The sequence below is a fragment of the Hemitrygon akajei genome, chromosome 7 (genome assembly GCF_048418815.1).
Source record: "Hemitrygon akajei chromosome 7, sHemAka1.3, whole genome shotgun sequence".
Lineage (NCBI taxonomy): Eukaryota > Metazoa > Chordata > Chondrichthyes > Myliobatiformes > Dasyatidae > Hemitrygon > Hemitrygon akajei.
The window spans coordinates 171,274,090-171,295,316 of record NC_133130.1 but is presented as its reverse complement, the minus strand read 5'-3'; the positions used below and the strand labels follow the sequence as shown (position 1 = coordinate 171,295,316).

The 21,227-nt window shown below is 41.2% G+C and overlaps 1 protein-coding gene across 3 annotated transcripts in view; it reads left to right on the top strand.

Moving 5' to 3' along the window:
• The first annotated feature begins 6,700 nt into the window (after nt 1–6,700).
• Nucleotides 6,701–21,227, top strand: part of golga1 (golgin A1) — an 86,971-nt gene continuing 72,444 nt past the window's right edge. Inside the window, exons 1-3 of one of the 3 annotated variants that reach the window (XM_073052593.1) lie at nt 6,701–6,831; nt 12,430–12,781; nt 19,675–19,765. In XM_073052593.1, the coding sequence (XP_072908694.1) occupies nt 12,650–12,781; nt 19,675–19,765 (223 nt within the window). In that variant the 5' untranslated portion in view covers nt 6,701–6,831; nt 12,430–12,649. Of the gene's footprint in view, nt 6,832–10,934; nt 11,026–12,429; nt 12,782–19,674; nt 19,766–21,227 lie in introns of those variants that run through there. The other 2 variants (XM_073052594.1, XM_073052595.1) reach the window with 2 other exon arrangements.

The window sequence follows — 21,227 nt, the reverse complement described above, 5'->3', positions numbered from 1 at the left end:
CAATTAACCTATCTGTAGGTCTTCGGAGTGTGAGAGGACCTGGAGAAAACCCACACGTTCCACTGGGAAGAAGTACCGACGCCTTACAGAGGATGCCAGAATTGAACTCCAAACTCATGACAACCCAAACTGTAATCGTGTCATGCTATTTCAGCTTGGATTATGATAAGAATAGAAATCTAACTTTACAACCTTGTACATTGGTGGGAATTCTGCACCGTTAGAAGAACCAGCTTTCAGAGAGGTATTACAATAGGGAGTTCCATGACAGGAAGGAACTCACTTAATCATCAAGTCTTTATCACTTCATTGTTTGCAGTGTGTGGTAATTGGCTGCTGTATTTCCTACTTTGCAACAGTAATTATATTTAAATTGGCTTTTAAATGCTCTATTATGCCCAAAAGTTATGATGGAAGCTGTAATACTTGTCAGTAAAGGCTTTTGGCAATGTTCATGACCATGCTCCCAATGCAAAGGATCTTCCTGTGTTAGTGATTGATCATAAAAGAGCAGGAAAGCATTTTTTTTTGGCAGTTAGACACAAATCTTCTTAATCATAATTGTAATCTTGTAATTTAACTAAGCTGATGCACTGAATGGTCACTTTATTAGTACTTAATAAAGTGGCCACTAACTATGTTTATGGTTTTCTGCTGCTGTAGCCCATCCACTTCAATGTTTGATGTGTTGTGCATTCAGAGATGCTATTCTGCACACCACTGTTGTAACGTGTGGTTATTTGAGTTACTGTTGCTTACCTGTCAACTTGAACCAGTCTGGCTATTCTCCTCTGACCTCTTTCATTAACAAAGCATTTTTGCCCCCAGAACTACCACTCACTGATTTTTGTTTTTTGAACCATTCTTTGTAAACATCAGAGACTGTTGTGTGTGAAAATTCCAGTATCTTGGTTTCTGAGATACTCAAACCACCCTGTCTGGCACCAACAAACTGTCAGCAGTCACTTAGATCACATTTGTTCCCCATTATGTTACTTGATCTGAACAACAACTTGAATGCTTGCATGCTTTTATACATTGAGTTACTGGTTGATTAGATATTTGCATGAACGAGCAGGTGTACCTAATAAAAAGACCACGGAGTGTACTTTCTTAGAAATCCTTCCAGAAGTCTTGAAACATAACTTGAGGATCTCTAGGCTGCAGATGGCTGACTGATACCATACATCTTGTTGTAATGTGAGTATTATTAAAAGTAAGTTAATACTAATTGGGAAGCTGTTGGTAGCAAGAGGCGGGATCCAGGGTTGGCGGGGTCCTTACTTCCGCTCTTTCCACAACTCTGGGCCAACCTTGTAAAAGAAAAGTCTTGACTTGAGACAGGACTGGGTCCCTCTCTGTCCATTGCTTGATCTGGGTCGCCTTTACAGGTGTCGCGGACAGCCTCTCCAATTAAAACAGTCTCTGGAGGCACATATGTAGTAACAGGCGTCTCAGATAAAGGGAGTCGACTCAGCGCATTGGCGTTTGCATTATCCCCACCCGCTCTGTACACGATAGTATACTGGTAGGCTGACAATGTGAGAGCCCAATGCTGTATCCTGGCTGAGGCTAGTGGTGGGATGCATCTGGTCTCCCTAAAAAGGCTCATCAGTGGTTTATGGTCCGGATAAATTGTGAATGCACGTCCATAGAGATACTGACGAAAACGTTTGACCGCAAAAACAATGGCCAGACCGTCTTTGTCTAGCTGTGAATATCCCTTCTCAGCAGCGATCAGGGTACGTGAAGCAAAACCAATAGGCTTCTCTGAACGGTCCTCCATTACGTGTGAGAGAACTGCCCCGACTCTATAGGGTGAAGAGTCGCATGAAACGCTGATCTCCTTGTCTGAGTCATAGTGAACAAGCAGCTTCGCTGAGTGCAGGAGTTCTTTCACTTTCTTGGAAGCTTCCTTCTGCTCTTAAAGTAGAAGTTACCACACATCTAACTCCAGAACTTTCCTACTATTTCTCCAATTATTTCTGGACCAGAAGCTGCACCAGTGATTTATATTAAATGAGGAACTCAGCTTTGGCTGTGGTATGGTAGACCCTTTTCACACTCTTAAACACAAGAGATTCTGAAGATGCTGGAAAGCCTGAGCAGCACACACTAAATGTGGGGGAACTCAGCAAGTCAGAGCAGGTAAACAATAAATCACGTCTCTTCAGATTCTAACTACACCTTCCCATCTACAATGGGTAACTGTTTATCACCGCCCACCCCCCCCCCCCCATCAAGAATTTCTGTTTCTAAAGACTCCAACATCATTTGAAAAATCATGACATGATCCTCTGACAAAATATTTTACTGGGCCCTTTACCTCTTCCACCCAGTTTCTTACTTCATTCTCCACCCCCCCCCCCCCCCCACTACTGTACTTACAAGAGAAAATCTGTCGATGCTGGAAATCTGTTCAGCCCTTTTCCTAGATGCTGCCTGGCCTGCTGAGTTTCAGAAAGGATAGGGAGGGAGGCAAAAGAAGTGGGGACGTGGCACTGTTGATCAGAGATAGTGTCACAGCTGCAGAAAAGGAGGAAGTCATGGAGGGATTGTCTACTGAGTCTCTGGATGGAAGTTAAAAACAGGAAGGGGTCAATAATGTTTTGTTATAGACCACCCAAAAGTAACAGGGACATCAAGGAGCAGATAGGGAGACAGATTCTGGAAAGGAGGGTTGTTGTGGTGGGAGATTTTAATTTCCCAAATATTGATTGGCATCTCCCTAGAGTGAGGGGTTTAGATGGGGTGGAGTTTGTTAGGTGTGTTCAGGAAGGTTTCTTGACACAATATATAGATAAGCCTACAAGACGAGAGGCTGTACTTGATCTGGTATTGGGAACTGAACCTGGTCAGCTGTCAGCTCTCTCAGTGGGAGAGCATTTTGGAGATAGTGATCACAATTCTATCTCTTTTACTATAGCCATGGAGAGGGATAGGAACAGACAAGTTAGGGAAACGTTTAATTGGAGTAAGGGGAAATCGGAAGCATAAATTGGAAACATAAGTTATTCTCAAGGAAACATATGGAAGAAATGTGGCAAATGTTCAGGGGATATTTGTGTGGGGTTCTGAGTAGGTACGTTCCAATGAGACATGGAAAAGATGGTAGGGTACAAGATCCGTGGTGTACAAAGGCTGTTGTAAATCTAGTTGAGAAGAAAAGAGCTCATGAAAGGTTCAAAAAAGTAGGTAATGATATGAATCTAGAAGATTATAAGGCTAGCAGGAAGAAGTTTAAGAATGAAATTAGGAGAGCCAGAAGGGGCCATGAGAAGGCCTTGGCTGACAGGATTAAGGAAAACCAAGTACGTGAAGAGCAAGAGGATAAGACGTGAGAGAATAGGATCAATCAAGTGTGACAGTGGAAAAGTGTGTATGGAACGGGAGGAAATAACGGAGGTACTTAATGAATACTTCAATATTTACTATAAGGATCTTGGTGATCGTAGGGATGACTTGCAGTGGACTGAAAAGCTTGAGCATATAGGCATTAAGAGGATGTGCTGGAGCTTTTGGAAAGTATCAAGTTGGATAAGTCACCAGGACCGGACAGGATGTACCCCAATTTACTGTGGGAAGTGAGGGAGGAGATTGATGAGCCTCTGGCAATGATCTTTGCATCAACAATGAGGACAGGAGAGGTTCCAGAGGATTGGTGGGTTGCGGATGTTGTTCCCTTATTCAAGAAAGGGAGTAGGGATAGCCCAGGAAATCATAGGCTAGTGAGCCTTACTTCAGTGGTTGGTAAGCTGATGGAGAAGATCCTGAGAGGCAGGATTTATGAACATTTGAGGAGGCATAATATGATTAGGAATAGTCAGCATGGCTTTGTCAAAGGCAGGTCGTGCCTCACGAGCCTGATTGAATTTTTTGAGGATGTGACTAAACACATTGATGAAGGTGGAGCTGTAGATGTAGTATATATCGATTTTAGCAAGCCATTTGATACGGTACCCCATGCAAGGATTATTGAGAAAGTAAGGAGGCATGCGATCCAAGGGGACATTGCTTTGTGGATCCAGAACTGGCTTGCCCACAGAGGGCAAAGAGTGGTTGTAGACGGGTCATATTCTGCATGGAGGCTGGTGACCAGTGGTGTGCCTCAGGGATCTGTTCTGGGACCCTTACTCTTTGTGATTTTTATAAATGACCTGGATGAGGAAGTGGAGGGATGGGTTAGTAAATTTGCTGATGACATCAAGGTTGGGGGTGTTGTGAATAGTGTGGAGGGCTGTCGGAGGTTACAACAGGACATTGATAGGATGCAAAACTGGGCTGAGAAGTGGCAAATAGAGTTCAACCCAGATAAGTGTGAGGTGGTTCATTTTGGTAGGTCAAATATGATGGCAGAATATAGCATTAATGGTAAGACTCTTGGCAGTGTGGAGGATCAGATGGATCTTAGGGTCCAAGTCCATAGGACACTCAAAGCTGCTACGCAGGTTGACTCTGTGGTTAAGAAGACATACAGTGCATTGGCCTTCATCAGTCTTGGGATTGAGTTTAAGAGCCGAGAAGTAACGTTGCAGCTATACAGGACCCTGGTCGGACCCCACTTGGAGTACTGTGCTCAGTTCTGGTTGCCTCACTACAGGAAGGACGTGGAAACCATCGAAAGGGTGCAGAGAAGATTTACAAAGATGTTTCCTGGATTGGGGAGCATGCTTTCTGAGAATAGGTTGTGTGAACTTGGTGTTTTCTCCTTGAAGCAGCAGGAAGGTGACCTGATAGAGGTGTACAAGATAATGAGAGGCATTGATTGTGTGGATAGTCAGAGGCTTTTCCTCAGGGCTGAAATAGCTAGCATGAGAGGGCATAGTTTTAAGGTGTTTGGAAGTAGGTACAGAGGAGATGTCAGGGTTAAGTTTTTATACATAGTGTGGTGAGAGCGTGGAATGGGCTGCCAGTGGCGGTGGTGGAGGCGGAAACGATAGGGTCTTTTAAGAGACTCCTGGATGGCTACATGGAGCTTAGAAAAATAGAGGGCTGTGGGTAAAGCCTTGGTAGTTCTAAGTTAGGGACATGTTCGGCACAACTTTGTGGGCCGAAGGGCCTGTATTGTGCTGAATGTTTTCAATGTTTCCTCCAGCATTTTGTGTGTGTTGCACCTATCACTTGCTAGCTTGTATTCCCCCCCCCCCCCCACTTATTCTGGCTTCTGCACCCCCCTCCTTTCCATTCCCGATGAAGGGTCTCAGCCCAAAATGTCAACTGTTTATTCTTCTCCATAGATGCTGCCTGACCTGCTGAGTTTCTGCAGCTTTTTACGTGTGTTGCCTTGGACCTCCAGCATCTGCAGAATCTCTTTGTGTTTATGATGATAGATTATTGTTTTGTTGAAAAGGGACAAAGGTATATTTTGTTCTAAACAGAATGGTTTATTATTTAGTTTGTGCTCATTCATGTAAATATTGAATCTTTAAATAGCCAAATTACAAATTTACTACTCTTTCCAAGAGCTTGGATTAGATTTAGTAATTTTTTGATTCATAAAAGCCTCTCTGTACAACAACTCTATGACACATACATTTTTGATTAATTTAAAAGCCAATTAAGTAGATGTAAACCATGTAAAGAACTAGGACTAGAGTCCAGAGGTCCACAGCACCTTTCACCTCTGGGGAGAAGCTGTAACAGCATTACATCTCTTGCAAACACAGCAAAGTAAACTCAGCCACTGTCACATAGAGAAGAATTTTAAAATATTTTTAAAGAACAGGGTGTCTTGAGGTTTAGAGATCACTAATCCATTTTAAACTTTTAGCTGGATCTAACTAATTGCAATTACCGTGAGAGAACTTCAAATAAGGAAACGGATATGCACTTTAAAAATGCCTATCAAGTCTGTGGCTTTAAGAGTGAGGGAAGATTGCTCTGCCAAAAGCTTCTGTGGACTACAACATTCTACGTACAAAAAAGCTGGATGAACTCAGCAGGTCGGACAGCATCCGTTGAAAGAAGCAGTCAACGTTTCGGATGGAGACCCTTTGTCAATTCTGTGTTTCTGTTTACAGTCACAAGGAACCGCGTGCGAATGTACTTTGATAATATATATTTAGCATAGGTAGTTGAGATAAAAATCAAACCAGTTTTTACTTCAAATAGTCGTTTGCAGTATAAACATTTGATACAATGTCGGCATTTTATTCTTGCATGTTCCTCGTAAATTGTGATGACATCCAGTAGGATGTCAACAACCAACAACTGCTTTCATACTAACATCTTCCCCCAGTGCCGCCACTACTAACGCATCTCTCACTTTTTTTTTGGCAAAATGGCTTACTAAACTTTTTGATTCCTTCCCAGGACTTCAAACCTGAAAACCGTTCTTACCAATAGCTTACAAACCGTCAAAGAGTAAATAATTCTGCAAATTGCAAAAAAGAAGCTACAACACAAACAGTATTTTGAAAGTAAGGAGAGAAATTGCGTAGGAAAGACCTATAATATCCCATCAACCCCACTGATGCTGTCGTATAATGGCAACGTTTATACCGGGAGCCGGGAGGTCCCAGAATCCTGGAGGACGGCCAGTCCTCCCGGAGCAGGTCTATCCAGCTGGTCCACTCTTGACCATTGATGGGAACTTCTTGGCGGAACAATCCAGCCCATGCAAACGTGTCACCCAATCAGAGATTCGCTTACGCGGACGAACGAGGGCTAACCAGCCGCAGTTGTAACAGCGGCTCCGATTGGCTCTGGTGAAGGGGGCGGGACAGTCAGCGGCCGGGTGACGTAGCGAACACATCGGCTGAAGTCAGGCGGTGAGCAAGGGATGGAGCGGCGGCCTTTGGAGCTTTGCTGTTGCTGCTGATGCGCACTGAGGTACGGGGGTCACCGAGCATGGGATAACCGCGCCCAGCCTCCCGGCTCCCATTTCACTCGTCGCCGGCAGCTGCTGGTGTCGGACTTCCCACAGTCGGCCTGTTTATGTCTCTAAGCCCGGGCCATCGGACGTTGAGCTGCTGCGTTCCAGACGGACCGTTAGCGGCCCTAGCGCCGGCTGGGTCCCTCATCTCGGGGCCAGGGATGTCACTGGCGCTAGGCCGCTACCTTTTCGTTCAACTCTGTACTTGGCCGCAGGTTCCGCCCTTTCCGGTAGCTGATTGGTGGAGAACTTTTTGGCAGCTGTCCAATAGTTGTCCGTCGGGGTCCTTGCTCTTTCTGTTTGGCCAGCTGGCGTGCCACTCAAGGAGCTGTCAGCATCTGTACATATACAGTTTCTTTTAGTTATTTTTGGTGATTTTTTGGCAAAAAATGTAAAGATATGCAACATTTTCAGAAGTTTAGAGCTACAGACCATGTGCATTGATATTGCATGATTTCTGTGAATGCATTGAGGGATCTGCACTGTTCATGATAATGAAAAAGACACCTGATGCTACTATAAACCAACATGTTTAGAATTAATTCAAAACTTAATATGTATGAACTTTTTAAAAATCGCTATGATTGATGTTAAGCTAACATAATTTTTCTTAACCTCTATAAATTTTATATAGAGGTTTTTGATAGAAATAAAGTTCATCTTTGCACTGATCTTGTTTTTGAAGAAAGAAAGTCTGTTTTGCATTTTTACGGTGACTTTCTTCTAATATTCCTTCAGGGACGTAATCCTGTTGCCTTTCCTTGTCCACCCCGCTCCATTGAGATGTGACTGTCTCTCAGCATCTTGTGAAATGGTCTCGCATTCACAAAGGCAAAGGGCAGGCAATAAATAACTGTCTCTTTCAGTGACTCCCAGATCCCATGAATGAATAATGATCTCAGGGTAACTAATGGCATTTGCTTCAGTATCAGCTTTGTTGCTGTTTGTCAAATGCAAAGTGACCGCTTGATAAGGTCCTAGCTAGTGATAAATTTGTCTGATTACCCTGGTAAACCTCAGAAAGTGTGTGGGAAAATGAGGACGAGTAAAAAGACTACAATACATTTGGGGAAGGACATTTTTTTGTTTTTCCTTGGCTCTTGATGATTTTTGGGCATAGCCACTGCAAATTGTATAGCTGCAGGTTTCCCTGTTTCACTAATTTGGAAAATATCACTGACTTATTGTGCATTTACTGTAGTTTACTCTCTGAAACCTCGCTTTTACTTCATTCAAGCCCCATGTATAATGTGTCTTGCAAGACAGATCACTACGGAATATGTCATATTACAACAGTTGAAGAGATTTACCCCCTTTTTATTCCCCATATAGCAATTCATTGCTAACTGTTGTTCATAAGCACAAGAGTCCTGAAGAAGTGTCTCGGCCCAAAACATTGACTGTTCGTTCATTTCCATAGCCTGACCTGCTGAGTTCCTCCAGCTTTTTTTTCGTGTATTGCTAACTGTTGTTCCAAGATTGCCACCAAATGCTTGCATTCTAGTAATGTTTCTTCATGTAATCTGATCAGATTGCTTGTGAGCATAATCTTTTCCCCTTGCTAGTGTGTTTTTCAAAAATTCCAATGAGACTTGGTCTCTGGTCAGCAGATAATGGGATAAGGCCTCTGTTGTCATCTGAGGCTCTATTAAACCAAAAAAAAGTTTCTTCCACCCTGAATTGGATCATATTTGTAATTTCCCACACCAAAGACACAGTTCCTTAATTAAACAAATTAGGTAAAATGACAACTGATATCCCTATTCTATCCTCAATTGTTATACTTTTTGAGCTGAGAAGCTGCACTTGGTGAATTTGCATTCATCTATTGGCTTCTTATGGATTTTGTTGTTAAAGGTAATGAGATGAAAAGTGGTTAGATGTAGATTAATAACTCCATAAAACACAGGTTAATTACTGTGCAATCTGCTGTCATTCATGGAACAAGTTGTTGATGTGCAGTCACTTGGTATTTATTCATCAGTAACCTCACTGAAGCATAGATTGGGTTTTGCTTTGCTGGAGATCTCTTCACCATTTTGGTCCACAAGGTGAGAGTGACTGTTTAACATCAAGGCAACATTGGAATAAGGGTGATATCAAGGAGTGGAAATCAATCAACATTAAAGGGGAAAACTCTGCAGTAGTTGGAGTCCTTCCTGGTACATGGGGGTAATCAGAATCAGATTTATTATTATGATATGGAATTAGGTGTTTTGCTGCAGCAGTACAGTGCAAAGATATAAATTACAAAATAAATAGTGCAATGAAAAAGGAAGGTATCCAAGGTTCAAACATCTTCCTAATGACCTTGCTTTCAACAGAATGGGAAAATTGGGGAAGTTGTCTGATTGTATTTGGATGAAGTTGTGCTTTCTGCAAATAGCTGAGCCTAGATAGATTCCTGCATGGGCTGATGTGGCAAGTAATACTTCTGCCCCAATAGCACCAGACAATGATCATCTTCACCCTGAGAGAACCTAATCACCAACTTTCGACGTTACACAATATTGCCATCACAAAGTCTCCCACCTTCAAGATCCTCAGCATCACTGGAAACTTAAATGGCCCAGCCACATAAATACTATGGCTACAAGAGTGATTTTGAGGCTGGACATCCTGTTGCCAGTGACTTGCACCTTTGCAGCCCAAAGCTTTTCATTGTCTAAAAGGGACAAACCAAAGAATGATGGAATGCTTCCTATATGTCTGGATAAGTGCAGATCCAACAACTCTCCAGAAGCTCCTTGACTGGCATCTCATAAACACCCACTTCTCCCACCCATAGGTGTAGTATATGTTATCTCCAGCTGGGCTCCTCTGATAGCACTTCCAAGTCCTGTCACCTCTACTCCAAGGAGGACAGTGGAAGTGGGAAATGAGATGACAATTCCCTGCAGGTTCCCCCCGCTAACTCAAACAATAAAGTAATGACAATATATTTCTATCGGAGTTAGAAATATATTGTCATTACTTTATTGTTGCTGGTTTATATCTTGAAAGTCTCTTCTTGTCAGCACTGTGGGAGCCCCTAACTAAATGGGATGACTTACCACTCCTTTTCCAGGGACAGCTAGGGATGAGCAGTAAGTGTTGGTTTTGCTAATGATGCTTGTATTCCAGAAAATAAATAGTAAAACAGAAGGCAGAATGTAGGGTTAATGGTGGGATTCTTAGCAGTGAGAAGGTACAGAGGGATCTTGGGGTCCACGTAGATCTCTAAGTTGTTGCACAAGTTGATAGTGTTGTTAAGAAGGTGTACGGTGTGTTGAAGGCCTATAGTGTGTTGGCCTTCAGAGGTCAGGTGGCTGAGTTCGAGAGCCGCGAGATTATGTTGCAGCTCTACAAAAGCCTGGGACAGACCACACTGGAATATTGTGTTAATTTCTGGTTGCCTCGTTGGAGGAAAGGTATGAAAACTTTAGAGAGGGTGCAGAGGAGATTTACCAGGATGCTGCCTGGATTGGAGAGCATGTCTTAAGATGATAGGTTGAGTAAGCTGGGATTTTTCTCTTTGGTGTGAAGGAGGATGAGAGGTGACTTGACAGAGATGTACAAGAATGATTAGAGGCATAGATCAAGTGGACAGCTAGAGACTTTTTCTCAGAGCAGAAATGACCAAAATGAGGGAGCATAATTTTAAGGTGATAGGAGGAAAGTATGGGAGCTGGATGTCAGGGATAAGTTTTTTACACGGTGAGTGTGTGGAACTGCCAGGGTGGTGGTAGAGGCAGTTACATCAAGGACATTTAAGAAACTCTTAGAGACATGAATGATAGAAAAATAGAAACATAGAAAGCCTACAGCACAATACAGGCCCTTCGGCCCACAAAGGTGTGCCTAACATGTCCTACATTAAGATATTACCTAGGGTTACCCATATTTTTCTGAGCTCCATGTACCTGCCCAGGAGTCTCTTAAAAGAGAGGGCTATGTGGTAGGGAAGGGTTACAGTGATCTTAGAGCAGATTAAAAGATCAGCACAACATCGTGGGCTAAAGCTGTGCCATTATATGTAATCATATGCCTTTGATAGAAGCTGCAAAGACAAACTGAAACACAAGATTGTACAGACGTTGGAAATCTTGAACAACATACACAAAATGAGACAAACTGGACTCCCCTGAGGAAAGGCAAGGAACTAGCCAAAGGTATTTATTTCCTTTTTAGAAAAGGATGATGTCAACAGTGTTTTGGTGGCGAACACATCTCTCTAATCTATCCTCAGAAATTAAATGTGAGAACCCAACACCAAAATAGACAGTTGATAAATCAACAGTTATATTCTATGCAACTTGGGCAATATGAATTACATGCTGGAGGTCATTAAGGAGCTTGGCATATATGATCACATATTGTTGGTTGGGCAAACAGCAATTAATTTTTTTATTTTCTTATCCCTGCATGGTCTCATCGTACTCTCAATTTCTGTAACTTTTTTCAGCTTCATAACCATCCAGGATTTGAAATTCTGCCTTTTGCAAAATCACAGTGAAGTCAGAATGACATCTGTGGCTGGAGCCATAATTTTGGAATTTCCCCTTTAAACCTCTCACCTCCCCCTTTCCCACTTTTTGTTTTTAGTTGTGCTCCTACCCTCACTACCTTCTCATGTGGATCAGTGTTAGCTCTTGTTTCATAATCACTTTGGGGTGTTTTATTGTTAAGTGCTTCATAGAAATCAGACAGAGATGGAATCAGTATGTGTAGGATTCCCTTTCCTGAAAAGTCAGCATGTAATATCTGGGTTACAGTTCCTCCCCAGGGCTGTGAAGGCCCACTTTATGTACAGCCCATACATATAAACAAGTGTTGGAAGACCAGTAGGATACATTTGCTGGATGCTTTCTGGCTACAGGATCTTCTAATGCCTAGGTACTTGGTTAGTAGCCAAATTTCTGACTTGCAAACTGTTTGGGTTTTGAACAGTGCACAGGAACAAATACCTGTTGTTACCTATGGAGGATCTGTATTATAATGCTGCGTGGTTAGATCCTTGCATTGTCAAAAGTAAGAACAGAAAATGCTGGAAACACTCAGAAGGTTAGGCAGCCTCTGGAAAAAGAAAGGGTTTTGATGTAGGAACCCAGAACTGAAGCATTAACTGATTCTTTCTCACCAGTGCTGCTTGACCTCAGAGTGTTTCCAGTATTCCAGCATTTTCTGTTCTTATTCCAGAAGAAAAACTTGAAGTTTTCGATTTACGTTGTCAAAGCTGAATGTTTGTCTTTTAAATCTAGTTTGTCTTTGTCCTTTTGAATGGCTCAGCTTGGGTAAAATATATCTGTGCTGTACTTTTCTGTGAATCTGAGTCTGTTAGTTTTCTGTTCCTCCCTCCCAACAACAGTTTGCACAGAGGCTTCAACTTCGGGTCCCTAAACTGAAAAGAAAGCAGAAAGATAAACCTTGTAACGTTGTTGTATAGCTGCTATAGACTATGTGGTTTGTAATGAAACACCAGCTGTGCTGAATAATAACCTCAAAAACTTCTCGATTCTGAAGATCAGCTAGAATGTAATTTTCTTGATCTAATGTGTTATTTTTTTGCCTGACAGGTGCTTATTATGATGCAATGGAAGCAGTTACAATGGATTGTAAAGGCAGTAGCCGATAAGGAGCAGCAAAGCCAAACGCAACGTGCTATTTTAACTAGTACAGTTGAAACTCCTAAGTATAAATCCTACTGGTTCACATAAATTTGACAGACTTTGTGTTTGAAGCAAACTTGCTTGTGGATGAGTTGGAAATCCCCTTCAAAAGTAAAGGCGTGCAAACATGTTTGCAAAATTGAAGAAGAAGATTGCTGAAGAGGCAGGAAGCACCACAAAGCCTGGTGCAGGACGAATCCCAAGATCCGTCAGCAGAGATTCCATTGCCTCCGTAGGAGCTGACTCAGGCGATGACGTTGTACGTATGGTGATTTCTGTTATTTCTTAGACTGTTTACTGTGTCGAGAAGAAATCTTGGAAGAATCTGTGTAAACTGCCAGGGTCATTTCATCATCCTGCATCCTAAGAACATAAGTATGGGTCATGATATGGTCTGTTTCTGTGTATCAAGATCACATTTTCATCCAAGCTCCACATCCCTTGTTTCTGTCTGTGTTTAAAGTTGATCACTCTCAGTGATGACTGGATGTCCATAGCCTCTGATGTAGTGAATTATAAAGGTTTTCAATTGCTGTTAGTCTGTTGAAGGGCTTTGGATTTTTTTTATTCCATTCCGTACATGCTGCCTAACTTGCTGAGTTCCTCCAGCATTTTGTTTGTGTTACTGCTATTGAAGCATATAAATGTTATTATCTTCAGCATGCTCTTTATATTTACTTTATATCTTTGTAGCTCTAAAGCAGGATTCCCAACGTTTTATTTGCCTTGAACCCCTTCCATTAACTGAGGGGTCCGTGGACCCAGGTTGGGAACCCTTGCTGTAAAGGTTAGAACTATAATACGATACTTCCATCAACATGTAAGCAAGTTTTGTTTTATGTGGAGATACAATGTGGAATAGGCCCTTCTAGCCCATCAAGCTGTGCAGCCCAGTAACCCACCTATTTAGCCCTTGCCTAATCATAGGGTAATTTACAATAACTTATTCAGCTACTAACCAGTACGTCATTGGACTTTGGGAGAAAAACTATGCACTCAGAGGAAGGATGTACAAACTTCCTGCAGCCAGTGCTGGAATGGAATTCTGAACTCCAACGCCCCGAACTGTATTAGCGTTGTGCTATTTGCAACATGCAGCCCTCTTGACTTCTTGATTACCTTGGAGTCATAGAGCTGTATGTCACAATAAAAATTTATAACGTGGAGATGTTGAAAGCAAAGACATTTCTAGTTCATTGCACTTTCAGACCTCTTCTACAAGGATAACTGAAATAAGGACGAAACAGCTTCTTTTGAAGAGCAGCCCCTAAATATGCTAAACAGTCTTCCTTTGCGACAGTTTGAGTGTATGTCCAAGTTTATTTTAAAAATGTGGTTTATGGCTAAGTGTGTTAGATGCAGTATACTTTTTGCTGAGCATACATCAAAAAGCATAATTGGATTTCATGCTGAATTTGGGTGCAGGACTTGATGGATAAATGGTATGAATGTATTTGTTCACTCTTTGGGAAAGTATTTCCTTCCAGAATCAAGCAGATGGTAGGGAATAAAGTAGTATCTTAAAGTAACAAAACTGGGTTAAACTCTGAATTGTGAGAAGGATGTAACAAGCCTTCAAGTTAAAAGAGGCAAGTTGGGTAAATGGAAAAATAAAGAGCAGATGTAGCCATATTAAGTAGTTAGGAAAAGCAGGAAGACAGAATAAGATTTAAATACAGTGGATTCCAGTTAAATGGGACATATTGGGACCAGTAAATTTTGGCCCGATTAAGCAGCTGCCCCAATTAGCCGAAGTTTCATGGAAATAGTTAAAAAGATAAAAAAGACAAACTCCAGTTTATCTGAGTAACAAATTACATTATGTATTTAAATATAATACAGAACAACTTAAAACTCTGCCAATACTACTACAGTACTATAGAACTGTGTATTGGTTCATAATAGTTATTAACAGATGATAACATCCAGTGTTTGCTGTCGTGTAACTATAATGAACAAGATCAATGCCGACACCTAGCGCAGATAATGGGCTGCCTTCGACGATTGCATTTTCCAAATCTGAAGTTTCATTGTAACATTCAAAATGATTGCCGCTACCTTCAAATTCTTTATAGTTCCTAACTTATTGAATTATTGAAATCATTTCATTTTCACTCTCGGTCGTTTTTGCCATCTCCAAGCCTGAATGCTTGAAACCACAGTGAGCAGAAGAGTTCTGAATTGTCTTACTGCTTATTTCTTGCCAAGTATCAGTGACAAAATCTCTGCTTTTTGAACACAAACACACACAGCTGATGTTATTTTAAAAACTGTTCACTCTTAACATGGTGTAGTGTCTAATGACCACACAAGTACACATGATTGACGTTAGTTGGAACCTGTTCAGCAACAGTCTCCTGTCCCAATTAAGCAGCATAATGTCCCAAATACATGAAAGGAGTCCTGGCTATTTTCTCAATTAGTTTTTGTTCTTTAAGAGTTGTCCCAAATAAGCGGCTGCTCCAATTAACCAATGGCCCAATTTACGAAATCCACTGTATCGATGCACAAAAGGAGTGGAGTGTTGTACACCAGTTACTGAATGCCAATACAAGAGATCAGGTAGTACGTGGGTCTTTAATGCAACAGGTTTTGTGTACAGGAATACAAATGTCTTGCTACAATCATAAAACTGAGGTGTTTCTGCACCAATTGTTTTGCCTGCAATTTTGGTCCCCTGACTTTAGAATAAAAGAGTATGCTTATTAAAGAATGTGTGCAACAAAATTTCGCCAGTCTGATTTCTGGAATATAGAACTGATGGAGGAGGAATTGGGAAAATTAGATCTGTATTCATTAATTTAGATTTAGAAAAACCAAAGGTACTCTCTTAAAACAGAACCAGATGGACTGGATGTTGGTAAGATGCTTTCTGTGGCTGGGGTTGGTGGTCCAGAACCTAGGGTAACAGTATTTAGGACTGAAATGAGGAAATTTCTCCTCTGGGAGAGTTGGTGGACCTGTAAGTTTCTCTACCACAACTGGTGATGGAGGCCAAATTACTGAATACATTTTGAAAAGGAGGTAGGTGGATTTTCAGACACAGCATCAAACGATCTGGAGAGAGAGTGGAACTGTAAAATTGAACATCAGCTATGTGTGTATTGAGCTTCAAATGTCCTAAATCTGCACTTACTTTCTGTGCTGACACACAAATTACTGGAAGAAATCAACAGGTCAGGCAGCATCTATGAAAATGAAATAGTAGTTGACATTTCGAGTCCCAATGAAGAGTTTCATCCCGAAACATCGACTGCTTATTCCTTTCCATTGATGCTACCTGACCTGCTGAGTTCCTCCAGCATTTGTGTGTGTTGCTCTGGATCTGTAGAATCTATTACATTTACTACATTTTGTGTTTCTCTGTAAGCAGTCTTTCTCAGTGAAGCAGCGATTCACCTGCATTTCTTCCAATCTAGTTTACTAAATTCAATATTCACAGTGTAGTCTCCTCTATACTTTGTGGAACACCTGCATTTAGTCTGCCCTGAGGTGACCCTGACCTTCCTTGCTCCTTTAATTCTCTATGCTACTCCCACTCACTCAAATCAATCTCTGGTCTCCAGCACTGTTACAATGAGGCCCAACACAGACTTGCTGAACTATGCCTCATCTTCCTTTTGGCCGTGTTGCTGCTTTCTGGATTTAATATAGAATTCTAGAACATCAGATAACTTGGTCTTTTGTTGAATCAGTCTTCCACCTCTGATACTGGCACAGCTTGTTTATTTTTTCACTCTGGCCCTAGGGCACACACCCATAATGACGTGCTAGGTGTGTTTCCTGCTCTGTGCTTCACTGCTCCCACATTCCTTTGTTCATATTCACTCAGAGACCAAAAACATTGTTTTTGTAAAGAATCCCCATGGCCAGACCGGTTTTACCTTGGGGGAAACACCCCTTCCCCCATCGGACTACCCCATCACCCCTGCAATTTAAGCTTCTGTTGTCTTCATCCCAGTTCTGATGAAGTATCTTTGACTTAAAAATTTCACTGTCTTTCTCCTTCCACAGATGTGACCTGACCTGCTGGGTGCTTTCCTCATTTTGGCTTTCTATTTTATAATATGCCTTTAGAGTCATGAAACTCTACAGCACAGAAACAGGCCATTTGGCCTGTCTAGTCAATACTGAGCTGCTATTCTGGTTATTCCTATCAGCCTGCACCTGGACCATAGTGCTCCGTACCCTCTCATCCATGTACTTATCCAAATTTCTATTAAATGCTGAAATTAAAAACGCATCCAGCAGCTTCTGGAAGCTTGCGCCACCCTCTGAGTGAAAAAGTTCCTCCTCATTTTCCCCTTAAATATTTCACCTTTCACTCCTAACCTCTGACCTCTAGTTCTAGTCACCTAGTTCAGGTTCTAGTGGAAAAAGCCTGTTTGCATTTTCCTTATCCATGCCTCACGTCGTTTATTGAGATACAGCATGGAATAGGCCCTTTCAAACCTTTGAGATGCGCCACCCAACAATCTCCCTTTTTAATCCTAGTCTAATCACGGGACAATTTACAATGACCAGTTAACCTACCAACCGGTATATCTTTGGCCTGAGGGAAACAACCAGAGCAACTGGAGGAAACCCATGCAGTCACGGGGAGGACATACAAACTGCTTACAGGCTGAACCCGGGTCACCTGTACTGTAAAGTGTTGTGCTAACCACTACGCTATTGTGCCACCCTGATTTTGTAGACCTCTTTCAAATCTACCCTGCTACACCATTCTATGTTCCAGGGAATAAGCTTCTAACCTATTCTTCCTACTGGGATTGTTGTGATTATGTGGATTAATTTAAGCACTAAAGTCTGAGAAAATACATTTCTTTCAGTGCAATGGAGAAAAGGCATTCTCCAATAAGTACATAATAAGTTCAGAGTTTCTTGCAATTTGAAGTAGTGTTCCAAACTTTGTAATTTGTTTTCTAAGATGTGTACTCAGTGTTGGAATAACGAGAATCCACCTTTTTGAAAAACATTGCAATGACATAATCAGATTAGAATGAACATTCTATTTCACATGGTTATTTGCAATAAGAGTCATGCAGGGCTGTTTTGTATAAGTGAAGTACAATATATCTGTGCAGATGCTCCATTTTATCAACCAGTTAGAAATTTATAGTTACTAGAACAGAACAGGTATTATTTGATGTAATATTGAAACTTTTACAAGCAAACTGTTTATGAAATCATTTCAAATTTCTTTTTTTTATACAAATGAAGCTTGCAAATTGCATTCTCTATCCAGTCTCAATTCTGTAGTGTCAAAGTGATTTTGTATATATTGAGTTTTGGTTTTAAATCTGTGTTACAGGGAAAATAATCCAAATTAGCATTCATATATAATGTTAAAATCAACTCAGTTCTAGGGTCTTGGTGAGACTACACCAAGAGTATTAAGGTGACATGAGAAAATGCAGACACTGGAATCTGGAGCCAAAAACAAGGAACTCAGCACATCAGGCAGCATCTGTGGAGGTAAATAGGTAGCCAAAGTTTCAGGATGAAGAAGGGTCTCCACCTGAAATGTCGGCTGTCCATTTTGCTTCACAGATCTGCCAGACTGTTTGGGTTCCACCAGCACTTTGTCTTTGCTGTTGGACTACTTTACACAGTTTTATTCTCCCTGTCTTCATCAGGAATTGGGGAACTTGAATCCATGTGTCTTAGGAATACACTGATGAAGGGTTTTGGCCTGAAGCGTGAACTGTTTATTCCCCTACATAGATGCTGCCTGACTTGCTAGGTTCCTCCAGCATTTTGTGTGTCTTGTATCTGCAACTGTGCAGCCTTTGAAAACCTTTCTAGATCTATGGAACTGGTACAGCCAGTACAACTGATAAGCCCTCTCCACCATTGAGCACATTTACATGGAGCACAATTGCAGGAAAGCAGCATCTATCATCAGAAACGCCCCACCCCACCATCCATCCAGACCATGCTCTCTTCTGACTGCTACCATCAGGAAGGAGGTAGAGGAACCTCAGGATTCATGCCACTAGGGTCAGGAACAGTTATTACTTATTACCCCGCAACCATCAGGCTCTTGATCCAAAGGGGATAACTTCACTCACCCCAACATTGAACTGTTCCCACAGCCCATGGACTCACTTTCACAGACTCTTCTTCATCTCATGTTCTCAATATGTATTGCTTATTTATTTGTTTGTTTCTTTCTTTGTATTTACTGTGAATGCCTTCAGGAAAATAAATTTTAGCATTGTATATGGTGACATACAGTGTATGTACTTTGATAATAAATTTACTTTGAACTTTGGTACATCTGCTAACTCCATAGCCTCCATGTCTAAACCATGGTAGTGTAGCTGTTAGCATGATGCAATTGCAACTCAGAGCATTGGAGTTTGGAGTTCAATCCCAGAATCCTCTGTAAGGAGTTTGTATATTATCCCCATGGAACATGTGGATTTTTCCCAGGTATTCCAGTTTCCTGCCCCCAGTCCAAAGACATACTGGTTAGGTTAATAGGTCGTTGTAAATTGTCCTGTGATTTGGTTAGAGTTAAATCTGGGTTGTCAGGTTGCTGTGGTTGTGTGGCTCGAAGACAGAGATTGAAAAGAGAGTAGAGATGGACAGTTTTGAAATGGTGTCACGAAAATCTTAAAAGACTGCTTGACCAGAAGCTTGTGCAATTCATTGAGCAGAATGTGAAAATAACTGTCCTTAGTATTTGATTTATTTTTATTTTGTTGGTTAAAAAAACAATTTGTTTTATCACACTGATTTTTCCTTGCCTCTCCACCACCACCCACCAGTTCCATTGTACCTTTACATGAAGGGTTTCAGTCGAAGTTTTTCTCCTGATTTTTGTTATAATAGTAAAATTTGAACACAAGCATCAGTGCAAAAATGGGGCTTTCACATAGTACTTAAAATATCAGCTTTAATGAGGTGGATCAGGAAAAGATGTGGATTTTGGTCATGTGGTGACTTAGGTGAGAGATGTATATTGAGATGTGTGGAGCAGATCACAGGCCAGGCTGTCCTGCAATAAAATGCTCTCATTTGTGGAGAAGATTTATTAACTTTAAGATAAATTAAGAAAATCTATATTATTGTGGTTTAAACAAGATAAATAAAACAAGAAATCTGCAATTATTTAAAATTGTAACCATGCTTTTCTTTTGCAAGGCCTCTGATAGCAGTTGTTCCCGAGAGGATTTATTATCTCAGTTGCTACGGCGAAATGACCAAATTCGAAAGTTGGAGGTCAAACTGTCAGGTACCTGTTTTTATTTCTTCACTATAATTTCTTCCCCCCCCTCCCCAAAGAGAATTGGTTTATTAATTATGTTGAAAGACTTCATTTTTGCTGGAGATACATTCATGTAGACTTGAAAAATAATAATTAGCATATTTAAATTTTGGTCAGAAGCTTGATTTTAAGCTGCAAATTTGCATTGCGCAGGGGGCAGGGGATGATATCAATTCATTTCTGATCAGCTATAGTTGTGAATGTGGGCAGACAAACGACATGTGGAATTTAAACCAGATTAGGACATAGACAGTGATTAGTAGGGCCCTGAGGAATGTTGAACAAAGGGACTTGGGGATATACAGTAAGTACATAGTTCCTTGAAAGTGGCTACACAGATCATGGGCTGGACATGGCATTGAATTTTAAGAGATGGGACTTCATGCTACAGTTAGGATAGACAGTAGTTTGTGATGGACTGTAGATCATGGTCTCTTTGTGGCCTTTGCTTACATGGTGGTGTGTGGGGGGGAGGTGGGTGTCGGTGTTTTTGCTGGAGCAAGTGGGAGGGTGAGGGTTGAAGACTTTGTTGCTACTTGAGGTGAAGAGGGGCCTTGGGGTTCTAACATTTCTGTTATTCATTCTTTGGTTTTTTTCCCTCCTGTTTCATGGATGTCTGTGAAGAGTAATAATTTCAGGTTGCATACTGTGTACATTCTCTGATATTTAATTGAACCATTGAGTTGGACAAAACTGTAGATAGACCACAGTTGGAGTATTGTGTATAGTTCTGGTCACTGTCCTACACAAGAATGTTGCCTGGACTCGAGAATTTGAGTTAGAAGTGATTGGATTGGCTGAAAATGTTTTCTCTGGAGCTTAGGAGGCTGATGGGAACCTTATAGAGGTTTATAAAATTATAAAAGACATTGATTGGGTAGTTAGTCAAAGAGAAAGGGAATCTAAAATTAGAGGGCATACGTTAAGTTGAAGGGAGGGGCAGATTTAAAGGGGATCTGAGCGGCAGGTTTCTCCACAGAGAGTGGTGTACATTTGAAGTGAGCTACCAGAAGATGTGGTAGAAGTGGGTATAAATATAATGTTTATAAATGCACTTGAACAGTTTCATGGGTAGGAAAAATTAGAAGGATTTAGACCAAATGCAGGCAAGTGGGATTAGTTTAATTAAGCATCTTGGTCTTTATGGATGTTGGGCTGAACGGCCCGTTTCTTTACTGTGTAATGCTGTAAATCTAGATCAATAGATCTGGGATATTATGTTGTTGTTACAACATGAGACTAAATTAGAGGCATTCATTATATATTCCTGCATAAGCTCTCTGTTGTACTTTAGAACTTAAAATCTTAATGTTTGCTTTGTGTTATTTATAGTTGTCTGAAAATGGCAGATCTAAGCATGTGCCTTCATTTCTCTGTGGAGGCATTCCAGTCGCTGATAAAGAAATAGCAATATGAGAGAACATCAGTT